The 13,095-nt window shown below is 40.5% G+C and overlaps 1 protein-coding gene and 1 long non-coding RNA gene across 4 annotated transcripts in view; one reads left to right on the top strand and one right to left on the bottom strand.

Moving 5' to 3' along the window:
• Positions 1 to 13,095, top strand: part of ksr2 (kinase suppressor of ras 2) — a 423,089-nt gene that overhangs the window by 278,589 nt on the left and 131,405 nt on the right. For both annotated transcript variants that reach the window (XM_043715875.1, XM_043715876.1), the window contains 2 exons: positions 274 to 340; positions 10,980 to 11,031. In XM_043715875.1, the coding sequence (XP_043571810.1) occupies positions 274 to 340; positions 10,980 to 11,031 (119 nt within the window). The remainder of the gene's footprint in view (positions 1 to 273; positions 341 to 10,979; positions 11,032 to 13,095) is intronic.
• Positions 105 to 10,587, bottom strand: LOC122562744. Of its 2 annotated transcripts, none has more exons than XR_006315406.1 (3): positions 10,557 to 10,587; positions 1,333 to 1,450; positions 105 to 321 (listed from the first exon to the last, which is right to left on the bottom strand). It is a non-coding gene; the product is annotated as an uncharacterized LOC122562744 (long non-coding RNA). The 2 variants fall into 2 exon arrangements; XR_006315405.1 differs by lacking the exon at positions 10,557 to 10,587 and adding an exon at positions 9,731 to 9,838.

Genomic DNA, 13,095 nt, shown 5'->3' on the forward strand with positions numbered 1-13,095 from the left:
CACTTGAAATGCTTTAATGAATTAAACTGTGTCTGTCATTGCTATAACTGCAAGATCCTTTGATAAATATTTGACTAGGTCACATGAATAAATGCATAGTTTTTATTTGATTTCCCCTAGATTAAGGTAGCACCTTTTAACAAGTGCCACATGCTTGCTTTGAGGTTCTTCAGAGAGTTGGTATTCTTTATTTGATGTTAAATTTATGATTGCTTTCTTTTAATTGTCAGCTGGTAATTTTTCTCTTCCTTAAACTTAATATCTTCTTCCTAGATGTCACACCTGAGGTACAAAGCCGAACTCCACAAGTTATTCTCCATCCTGTCAATTCAGATCCCATGTAAGAGATTTTGATACTGACTAATTTGAATAAGCTTTGTAATATTGAGCATTTACATAGTCTACAGAAATATTGAATGTAGAATGGTATGGTACTATCTTGCTATGCTTATAATAGCACCACAGTATGAGAGAAGATGTACTCACATGAGTAATTTCTAATACAAGGGGTTTTCAGCCATCATGACACTATCGCCAAGGCTTATAGTGAAAGCCCGTGCTTTCAAATGTGGCTATAGATTTGGAAAGAGGCTTTTTTTTTATTTTCACCTTCCTATGTAATTATGGAACCTATCAGCACTGGGCTTAGTCCATGGTATCTCAGAATTGCCTGCTCAGCAGAAAGGGATAAACTTCTCTGACCTAAGTCAGATTAACTTTATAAAGCCTACTTCATAACAGTTCCTGTCTATATACACACACAGACTTGTTGATTTAACAGAAATGGGGGCATCAGTGATGTCTTAATATACACAATTAATACACTTCAGTAAAACCAAAGTATTGATCAAGCTAGTTGTCATCATGCAGTATCCTCATTTATTTGCTACTTCTAAACATCTGCAGTTAAATGTTCATATTTCCCTTGGTCTTTCTGACATTGGTCAGGACAATCAAATAAAACAACTTTTGAAACACTTCAAAAAAAAAAAGGAAGAATGTGAACTTCTGATCTGTGGTACTGCTAGAGGTGGTGTGTTGGAAACTGGAGGTCCTCTGGTGAGGTGCACTCTACCTTCATCTGTTATTGCTGTTATCCCCACATGCTGTGAGAATGTTTCTACTAGTGTCCCATGTGTATGCCAGACACTGAGTTTGTGTTGTTATGACATCATATAGTCCTCCTAGCTGACTGGATGCTCTACTTACTAACTTTGACCACAAAGCCTGTGTCTTCACTTGTCACCCAAAGTAAATGCTTTCAGCTGTAAGAGGGTGTTAGAACTAGTATTATTTAAGGGACCACATACCCAACTTGCAAATATAACTTACGCTGTTACTGTGTCCCTTTAAGTATATTAAAAGTGTTCTTGAAGCAGCTGTTGAGATCTGGTGGATTTTGCAAGGACTGTTGCTGCATCCTCTGAGGAAAGACAGATGATCTGATGACCTGTGCACACAAAGGGTACAATAGTTAGGCTAGGTAGAGGTGTTTGTCAATGAAGTGTCTCTGTGTCAGCAGCAGGACTGAAGATGAAGTAGAGGATGCAGAGAACACAAGCTCGTCATGATTCCTCCTTGAGCTGGACTCCTCTCTGCTCCTGTCTGGCAAGTGTGTTAATGCACCTACTATTTTGCTATGTATATTCATCAGCATTCCACAAGATGTTGCTCAATTGAGATCCTCATCTTAGTACCCTGTTCTAGAATTCATCCGCAACCTCACCCTGCAATAAACTGGCATATGGGTAGTTCTTCCCCTCTGGCCTGCTTGCAACTCAGTGGAACCCCTTGATTATGAATAATTCCAACTTGATTCTTGCCTTATAGGTACAAAACTGCCAGTATCAGAGCTGGTGATTGCCATAATCAGATAGAGGTTTGGAGCCACTTAGTCTTGTTGCTTGCTCACCTCCCCTTATTTGTACTTTGGCTAAGCAGCTGACAGTTCTTGGGTTTCTGAAAGCAGGAAATGGGAAAGTGTCAGGGTGGTGAAAGGGAAGTAGTATGGGGTGGCAAACAAGAGGTCCATAGTCAGGCCACTTGCTCAGCATACCAAATAGCAATGTGACACTGACTTGAGAAACTATATAAGGCACAATCATATTGCAGTCTGCAATGTTCTAAGTGAGAAAATTTGATTTGACAGGATAGAATATCAGTAATAGCATAGAACTGTGTTCAGGTGATGTGCCTGCCACAGCTGGATGGTATATATGGTATAAGGAAGCATTGGGAACTCTGACTCTGACATCGAAATGAGGAGGAGGATCCGGTGTATCTGACTATTAGATAGGTCCCCTATAAAGTTAAAAGAGAAAAAGTATAACATAGCTAAGTGGGAAAACTGAGGACTGGGAAGCTTTTAAAGAGCAACAGAGGATTATTAAGAAGGAAATACGCAGAGGAAAAATGAGGTACGAAGGTAAACTGGCCAAGAATATTGAGGATAGTAAAAGCTTTTTTCAGTATGTGCAAGGCAAAAAAATAGTTAGGACAAAAGTTGGGCCCTTGAAGACAGAAACAGGGGAATATATTACTAGGAACAAAGAAATGGCAGAGGAATTAAATGGGTACTTCAGATCTGTGTTCACTGGGGAAGACACAAGCAATCTCCGAGGTAACAGTGGCTGAAGGACCTGAACTTAAGGGAATTCATATATTTGCCAGGATTTGGTGTTGGAGAGACTGTTAGGTCTGAAGGTTGATAAGTCTCTGGGGCTTGATGGTCTGCATCCCAGGGTACTGAAGGAGGTGGCTCGGGAAATCGTGGATGCGTTGGTGATTATTTTCTGGAGTTCAATCGATTTGGGGTCGGTTCCTGAGGATTGGAGGGTGGCTAATGTTGTACCACTTTTTAAGAAAGGTGGGCGAGAGAAAGCAGGAAATTATAGACCAGTTAGTCTGACCTCAGTGGTGGGAAAGATGCTGGAGTCTATTATAAAGGGTGAAATTACTGCACATCTGGATAGTAGTAACAGGATAGGACAGAGTCAGCATGGATTTGTAAAGGGGAAATCATGCTTGACTAATCTTCTTGAATTTTGAGGATGTAACTCTGAAGTTGGATGAGGGAAATCCAGAAGATGTAGTGTACCTGGACTTCCAGAAAGGTTTTGATAAAGTCCCACACAGGAGGTTAGTGAGTAAAATTAGGGCGCATGGTATTGGGGGCAAAATACTAGATTGGATTGAAAATTGGTTGCGGCTCCATTTCGGAATGGCAGGCAGTGACCAGTGTATCGCAGGGATCCGTGCTGGGACCACAGCTTTTTACAATATATGTTAATGATATAGAAGATGATATCAGCAATAACATTAGCAAATTTGCTGATGATACAAAGCTGGGTGGCAGGGTGAAATGTGATGAGGATGTTAGGAGATTACAGGGTGACCTGGACAAGTTAGGTGAGTGGTCAGATGCATGGCAGATGCAATTTAATGTGGATAAATGTATGGTTATCCACTTTGGTAGCAAGAACAGGAAGGCAGACTACTACCACAATGGAATCAATTTATGTAAAGGGGCAGTACAGAGAGATATGGGTGTTCTTGTACACCAGTCAATGAAGGCAAGCATGCAGGTACAGCAGGTAGTAAAGAAGGCTAATAGCATGCTGGCCTTCATAACAAGAGGAATTGAATATAGAAGCAAAGAGGTGCTTCTGCAGCTGTACAAAACACTGGTAAGGCCACACCTGGAGTACTGCGTGCAGTTCTGGTCTCCAAATTTGAGAAAAGACATTCTAGCTATTGAGGGAGTGCAGCGTAGGTTCACGAGATCAATTCCTGGAATGGCAGGATTACCTTACACTGAAAGACTGAAGCGACTGGGCCTGTATACCCTTGAGTTTCGAAGATTGAGAGGGGATCTGATTGAGACATAGAAAATTATGAAAGGATTGGACACTCTGGAGGCAGGAATTCAAGAAAGAGTTGGATAGAGCTCTCAAAGATAGTGGAATCAAGGGTTATGGAGATAAGGCAGGAACAGGATACTGATTAGGAATGATCAGCCATGATCATGTTGAATGGCGGTGCAGGCTCGAAGGGCTGAATGGCCTACTCCTGCACCTATTGTCTAATGTCAGGGACTGATATGAATTGAATAGGAGAATGTGATATATTCATCAGCATGAAAAGTTGGTGGTTTGGTGGATGGAGGATGTCAACTAATGATGCATTCAATGATCTGGACCATGCATGTGGAATCCTTAGAACTCCTTAGCGCTGCTGTCGTTTTCTTGCAAAGTCGCAAACCAATCTTAGCTACTAAAATAAAAGCAAAATACTACAGCGAGCAGAAATTTAACAAGCACAGAAAATGCTGGAAAAATTCCACATCTGTGGAAAGAGAAACAGGGTTTACATTATGAATCCAGTATAATGGAGTGAAGAGCTGGGGGGCGGGGGGGGTGAACAAGACATGGTCAGTAACAGGAAGATCTTTGCCCATGTTTGACCTGGTGCAATGAGATTATTAGGACCAGGATCAAAATTGAGGATTCCCAGGGTAGCTCCCTCCCACCTGTGCTATGGTGCCACATCTGCTGGTGGGAAGGGTTATGATCAGAATGAAGATGCTGATGTCTGATCTTGTGTGAAGTAGGATTTGGTGAACACCATTATATCAGACTGTTGCTGTCAGAGAGACATCTCCCAATTTTGCTTCCAGATAAATAATAGAGGACTTTGCAGGGTTGACAGGGCTGCATTTCAGATGCCTTAGTCAATTTCAGATAGTCCATCCAGTTTCTGTTCTTCCTTCCTAGTTGTTGGTACAACTGAATGACTTGACAGGCCATTTTAGAGGGGTGAAGAGTCATGGTTAGTCTGGAGTCACATATGGCAGACTAGTTGAGGGCATTTTTCTACCCTGAGAGTATTGAACATGTAGAAAAGCCAAAGTCCAAAATGAGTCTTGTATAAGAAAGTGAGAAAAGAGGTGTTAGAGCACATTTATACAAGCCATCAAGAAACTGACTAGTCTAAAGGGAGGCAAGTGAAGTCCTCTCCTGGCAAGCTATGAAAAAATGAGATTTAAACCACAACCAATGCAGTGCTTGGAATGAATACCAAGCTAAAGAACCACTCATGACTCAAGATATCCCAGATAGATAATGGGCGAAACTTAGATTAGATCTTTTCATTCTCACTGAAAAATTATTTTTGTCACTGTCAACTATTCTAACTATTGGGAGTTGGATCAGCTGACACCAATAACCAGCGAGATTGTAGAATACAAAAAAAAGTGTTCGTCTGTTATTATAGCATGGTGATGAGTAATACTAGCCCTCAGTTCACATGCGAATAACTCAGGCACTTATAAATATTTGGGAAATTCATCCTCCCCTCATCACCTCCACATAACCCTCAGTCAAGTGGAAAGACTGAGACGGTAGTGAAAGTTGTCAAAGGTATCAAAAATATCAAGCCAATCCAACATGAGCATGTTTGAGGTAACTCTAGAGTGGAGTAACAAGCCTTTTGAAAGTATGAAAAATGATCTAATCTAATGTCTAATTTTACTGTACCTGAACTACCCTTCCAATTAAGAGAAAAAAATAGTCAAACCAGTAGTAGTAGGAACAGGAATGTGACAAAATCAAAGTGAAATGACAAGTAGCCAAATTTCTCTTTTATAAAGCTGTCAAAATAAGCATCAGCTGAGCAGGAACCAGTCAGACTACAAATGTGTAATTCTGTCACTAAGTCACTCCATGTGTTAACTTGAGGCCTGTGTAGAGTACCTCAATGTACATGGTGAATGTGAATGACCAGCTAGATCAGTGCAACAGCTGACAAAAAGAAGTTACTCTTTCACACTGACAGCTGATGAGGAAGATGTGATGTCACTAACTGCACACAGAGTCCAGATTGACAATCAATCCCAGAGATCCACTGTTCTCCAACAAGGAGAATGGATCAGCAACAACAGTTACTATGACAACAGCAGTCACCACCAGATACAGGACAATGGAACATTAAATACGAGCTATTCACTGACCAAACAAAGTTTAGGAATAATTTATTTGCACAGATGAGAATGCTAAAATTGATAGAAGCAGTTAGATTAGGGATTACCGTGAATCATACATTGCTGTAGAAAATGAAAGGAAAAGGATCAGGATAGGAAAAATGGTGGAAAGCAGCTAAAACCAGATGGTTTAATTGCTTGCTTACATGCTGTAGATTGTGTAATTATACAGTATTAAGACACATCAAGACTTGAGTGCTACATCATTGCATTGAAATTTCTAAATGGCATTTTGTTTAAGTCATCCAAATAAAAGCTAATAATTCCCTGCATATAGAAAAAGCTTCCATAATAAAATAAAGCAGATCTGATCAGTGATTGACTTGGATGTATTCATTACTTTATTCCTTTAAGGTCACAAGATGCCATAAACAGTATTTTGCAAAATAATTTGCAAGGATGGTACAAGCACTGAGAAAATATAAGGAAAGACTATACTGGCTAGCATTCTTTTCCCTAAAAAGACTGAGTGGTGACCTTACAGAGTTCTGTTAACATTATGGAGGAATTTGAAGAGGTGTACATCAGTAAGATATTCACACTTGGGAAGAATCCAAAGATAACAAATATAATGCAATAGTTAATCAGTGAAAGTCCATTATAAGGTGGATTGGAGACCAAAAAAGCAACTGCAGTACAGCTGGACCATGTTAATAAGAAAGGAGAAAGCTGAGGGGCCAAATTGCCTACTCCTGCCCCTGATTCTTACACCCTTGAGAAAACCCTGTTTCTATTTTTGAACAACAAAAAGGAAGATTTATGTCTTTTGAGAGCCATGAGACAGATCACAATATAATGAAGTGTTATAATGGACTTCCACTGTTCATCTATTCAGGAATTAAAGGAGAAACTTATCTAATTAATTCATTCTTTTTCAATTAACATTTGTATATTGGTACAGAATTTAGTTAAGCACTGCAGTAGAAAGCAAGGATATATTGCTTGGGCTAAAAAGAAGAAATGTAAGAGGAGATAGTGTGGAACACTAGCAATGTCCTGTTGGACCACAGGACCCATGTCTGTAAAATTCTAATCTTAAGGAAAAGTAAATACTGTATCACACTATCTACATTCATGAAAGAATAATTTTTTAAAATCCACACAGCACAACATCTTTACATGTCACTTTAGAAATGAACAGACTTTCCCTGGCTCAATTGAGTGATTCTACACTCAGTAATCATCCTGTTTTTTTCCCCTCTCTAATTATGTTAGAATTAATAAATTTGAAATGCTGAAAGGAAATGAAGGGAAAGCATTTTATTTTTGTGCCCTCAAATCTTCAAGGGGAGGTGGAAGCAGTGTCCATGAATACAATTTTTCATTAGACGTTTCCAGTGTTCTTCTGGAAGATTGGTAATCTTGCTGGAGTGAAATGTCAATAGGTTACAGACATCCCCAAGTCAGGAGACAGACAAAAGCATAGTCAGCCATAAGATTGACCTGCCTCATGCACTTTCTGAATCACAGAACTGTTGTCATTTCATGCCTGCAATTTAATGTTGTTGCTGCTGGTAGTGACAGCAGAGTTAGACAGTTATGTTGGCAGTACTTGGTGATAAACTAACACCAATGGGTCATACTAAGTGGGACAAACCAAACAAGCATCAACATTGTATGGTACCAAAAGAGGCAATAACTGTTTATCATAGTTCAGACAACTTGGCCCATTTACCCACTGCAGTTAGCCTTTTGAGAACCCCTTCACCCAAGACAAAATTTGCAGGATGTGACTTTCCTCTTAAATGATTGACTTTCCATGCCCCATACCTTTACAAGTGAAATAACTGCAGAGGCTGTTATTCCTTTATCAAGTCACCCTTTATTTCCATGTGTGAGTACATTGGCTCGGACCAGCCAGCTCAAAGCCAGTCCCTCGGCTGAGGAGACCTCCTGAATCTCTTTTCCTATCAGTTTTCAGGGCTCCCTGATTGGCCCAGGTTAACAACCCAATGAAGGATCCCACAGTCAATGAAATCCACCTGGCCAAGGCTCCAATCATTATATCCCATGGTTTCTGACGCCTTTCTGGCTATTGAGGGGCCAGGCATGTTTTGCTCCTGTCCCATTTGTACAGTAGCAGCTTTCATGTGTTCTACATGTTTGTTCTGGACCATATCACCTACTCCATTTTCATATATCAGGGGACTTGATCTTGCATTAGCCTCTCCTGGTACCTTTTCCAGGCCCTCTGGTTCTGGCATCAAACTTCATCCTATGAAGTAAACTGCCTCTCACTTAGAGGCACCATATAGCCAGCATTGGCATTGCCTGCTGCCATTTCACCCTACCACCCCAGGAATATCAGGGGTAACTAGGTGTGGAGTCTTCTCCCCAACTCTGCACCTCTGCTGGAACTAACCCTGTAGTTAGGGGAAGGATGGTCCAATAATTTTGACAAGGAGCAGGACCTAGGTTAAAAAATCCCAGGAGAAACTACGAGAAAGAACAGGCCTATATTCCCAGATTTATTAGAGAAGAGGGATGTAGTGATTGGAACCAAGACCAAGACCAAGAGGATCTCATTCAGGGTTAACCCAGAATCACATGCTTCTGCCAGTCATCTTAACCGCTTCAAAAATCCTGATTATGGATTCCCCTGGTTCTTCAACAGTCAAATAAAACTGAGCGGTTTGGGTCATAATAGTATTCCTTAAATCAGTCAACCTTTGAAAGATTCAAGTATCTGGTGCCTCAGGAAACATTAAACTTCTAATAACTGAAAATGCTGCAGGTCCACAAACAGTCAGAAGGATTACTCATTTTTATCTGCCCCCATATCATTTGTGCAGAAATGATTACATTCTTTCCATATACAGGACCAGTCTTTGAAAGCAGGATCCAATGAGTCAAACTTTCTAAATAAAGGCATTGTTTGCCAGAACTGCTTACTCCAACTCACAACTGTTACAAACAAATTTTCTTCAGGCATTTACTGTTTTCTTTCATCAACACTGAAATTAGTGCAGAGGCCAGTATCCCATCACCAAATCACCCTTTATTTGCAGTGCACAGTATATAGATTCTGACCAGCCAGCTCAGAGCCAGTTGCTAAACTGAGGAGACCTCCTGAATCTCCTGTTTATTTTTTTAAATTAGAGGAGAGTTTACAGAAAAACACTTACAGCTGTATACAATTTTACAAGGGAGAGGAGCAGCAAAGCCAGGCCCCAAACCCTACCGATCAACCAGTTTACAGGTAATGGAGGACAAACCACAAAGCCCAGTTTCAAATATAAAAAGACAGCAACAATGACATTGATACACAAGACAATCCTGTTACATAACAAGTGCAGACAATACAGACCCAGCAAGCCCCCATCCCTCCCACTTTCCAACCACTCAGGCAGCCTGCCCCTACGTGCCTTCCGGCTCTCGGTCCACCCCATGCCCCTTCCAGTTCTCGGTCCACCCAGACACCTTCTGACCACCTGTAGGACAGCCCATCCCCTTCCCAGGAGAGGCAGCATGTAGGGTAGCCCACAAGCCTTCTGGAGCTCATCCTACCCCTACGCGCCTTCTGGCTCTCAGCTGCTTTGACACCTTTTAACCACCTCTAGGACAGCCCGTCCCAATCACCCCTTCTCAGGGCAGCAGCACTCAATGACCTACCCACCATCAGGCTCTCAGGGCAACTGGCATCAGGGCAGCCAACTCCATTTCCCCCCTCAGCTCTCAGGATAGTCTACCAACCTTCAGGTTCACAGGATGGCCAATCCACCCTCTGGCTCTCAGGGTGGCAGCTTTCAGGATGACCATGAGCCTCCCAGCTCACATTAAGACCTGCCAGACCTAGGGACACAAGACAGTGTGGGTGATAACCCCAAACCATATGACAGTTAATTACCAACAAATGGTACACTGTCCAAATATATAGAGTCTTCAAAATATAGAGTGCATTCCCAGAAATGGAGTCCACTCCAGTTTGAGTGCATTATCCAAAATGGAGTCCATTCCTGAAGGCAGCAAATGCACACCCCACAGCACACAAGTGTTCAGTCTCCATGGGGTCCTGGCCCAGCCTTGGAAAACCAGGCCCACTCACAGGAACATTGTACAGGTGCAGTTAACTCACAGGGGTTTGGTCCACTCCTGAAGGAAAGATCTTCACCCAAACTCCAGGATACAGCAAGTGCTCACCTCCCAGCACACAGGTGTTCAATCTTCAGAGGCCCAGTCCAAGGGCTAGGCCTCCCCACAGGAACAGCTCCTCTGGTGAAATGTAAGACTTCCACAAGGGCTCAGTCCAAACACCAAAAACATCATGAAGACATAAGAAACAAAGGAAACTAGAGTCCAAGGGCTAAATCCTACCACAAAATTAACATTGTCCTTTTCTCAAAAAAGTAAAAAAAGTGTAACACATAGGCTGTAACCAGCCAGTGAAACAACAATCCCCTAATGAGAACTGAGTTACACCTGAAACATATTGTTAAACTCCTGATGCACACAATCAGTCCTCACTAAAAAGAATGCCAGTTAAGAAACTGGCTAAATAATTCAGCCAGTTCAGGTTTACCTCTCCAAAAAAAACACCAGCCAATACAGAGTCAATGCTCTAACCTGAGGAGGCTTCTGAATCTCCTGTTTATATCTGTCAGCCAGGGTGTTCCTGATTGTCCCAGGTTAACAACCCCAATAAAGGATCTCATAGTCAATGAGATCCACCTGGCTCTGGTTCCAATCTTTGCAACAAGCTAAGTCTGTTATCGGTTTATTATCATGACTCATTAAATCTTGGAAGTTTTCATTTATGATTATCAATGAGTTAAAAATGAATGAAGTATGCCTGTCTTGAAAGGTTTTTACAGGGGTAACAATTTCTAAACATAATCGATGTCCCGTATTGAGAATACTACATGCTGTTTGAATATTTTTGTTTGCATGAATTATATTTAAACTACTAGCTACTGTAAAACATAATGGTCTGTTTTTGTTACAGAAATGAAGGAACTCCCTCACTTCGAGTGGAAGTGAATGAACCCATTTCAGAGGTAGGTTGAAAATGATAAAGCTTTATTTACTGACATCCTGAAGCTAATGTCTTTATCAATTAAACTTAAGCAGCTGCACAACTGAAGAATAAGTCAATTTATAAGAGATTTAATTTAAGAGTAAGTGCCAATAGACTTAATAAATTTAGGAAGCTAAGCCTGGTTTTGCTGATCAACAATAAAGTAACCCCAGCATCAAGTGATTTATTTTAATTCTTGTGACTGAAAGAAACAAATGTAGATTCTAGGCTGGATTGTTTAAATGTTGATAGAAAGGAAATTAAATTTTGTTCTTGTATAAACATACTCTGGCTATGTTACATTAAATTAAAATTTCTGTACTAACCTGCTTCCTCAGTTATTTAATTAATAAATGAATCAAGCGTGAAACAAACCCATACATGATAAGTCAGGTCCCAATTCTAGAACTTGACTTACACTATATTAGCTCCGTAGTTCATCTCAACTGTGATACATTATCGGAGAAGTATAATTAGTCATAGTGGGGAATAATTTCATGTTTTGAGCGTGAGCAGAAGTTAACAGGTATAACTGTCCTCCTGTTAAACCCTCTACCTGATATTCATTTGTCCGTTCATTCATTCATCTATTCAGTCAATCATATGTGCTGTGCCCAAAGGCATGCCCTTCGTTCATTGGCCACTGGTGCTTCAGCCGAAGCCATTTTTCTGGTGGTACCTTATTCTCAGTCCCATTTAAAATGATGTAGTGTTATAAATTTTGTAGTACCAAGAAGCCTTTCTCCCACAGTTCGAATCTCTGTGTAAGGTACAGTGCACTGAACCATTGCAAGTTCTGTACCTGTAACCAACAGTTTGACCAAGATCAGTAATGATAGATTAGAAAAAGGAATGACTGCCTATTTTGTCCTTTCACAAATATAGGCCTGTAAGTCAAATGAGAGATGAAATCTTTGTATTTGAATTAGAATATTCAGAACTATGTCATAAATTCTTATTCTATTTATTGGAAAAGAAAATTAACAATCCTGTGAAACTTGTGGAAACATGCACACTCTACTGGATGAGAATACCATCAGGTTTGGCTATGATCATCTTTTCCCACCCCCTCACAATTAGGTTTTCTGCTAGTACTTACTGTCTCATTCTTATGGTGCTCACATTTGAATTACACTCAGAGGCAATACTGGAGGGCTGCCATCACTGTGGGAACAGTGTATTTCAGCAGAAATCAATGCTTTCAGAAAGAAATGGAAACTAACTGACGTCATCATGAAGCACATGCATCATTTCCTGTCTCACTTCACAATTAACTTTCAGAAAAAATTATACCATGCTTTTTTATTTGCATTTTATTGGCACAGTCCCTTTTTCTTTATCCATCTGACCAAATGACCTTGAATACTGTCAGTTACTGCCTCAACCAGTAGCAAGTTTCAAAATGATTTTGACAAATCTTTAAATGAAAACATTCATCATATTTTTAAAGTCTCTTATAGATAATTTTGTACCTTCTACCCCCTCGCCTTTTGATCCTCAACTACCATTTTTCAATTTGTTCTGTCCCAACTTTTCATAAGTAAAAAAATAATTTTGCATCATTTCATATTTTGCATTGCTCTAATGAAATAAGGACAAGTTTCCTAAGTATTCATTCATATTTTTATTTCTTCACACCTTGCAACACTCTGGGGAGATAAAACTGGGAATTGTATCAATTTTTAAATAGTTTTTACTGTGCGCCACATGGGGCTGGATTTAGCTATTAATGGGGAAATGCTGCTACTGAGGATGAAAGTAGGATGTGACTTCCCTTTGGCGTGCAACACAAACTGACAGAGTAGGATGCAAGCAGCAGACAATAAAGAGATTCCTAAATAAGCCACCATTCAGTTATGCTGGGAGCTTGTCCACAAGTGCAACTAGGTGAAAGTGGATACTCATCAACTAGGTAAAAACAAAGACTGCAGATGCTGGAAACCAGATTCTGGATTAGAGTGGTGCTGGAAAAGCACAGCAGTTCAGGCAGCATCCGAGGAGCAGGAAAATCGATGTTTCGGGTAAAAGCCCTTCATCAGGAATA

The sequence above is a fragment of the Chiloscyllium plagiosum genome, chromosome 25, assembly GCF_004010195.1.
Source record: "Chiloscyllium plagiosum isolate BGI_BamShark_2017 chromosome 25, ASM401019v2, whole genome shotgun sequence".
In the NCBI taxonomy this organism is placed as follows: Eukaryota; Metazoa; Chordata; class Chondrichthyes; order Orectolobiformes; family Hemiscylliidae; genus Chiloscyllium; species Chiloscyllium plagiosum.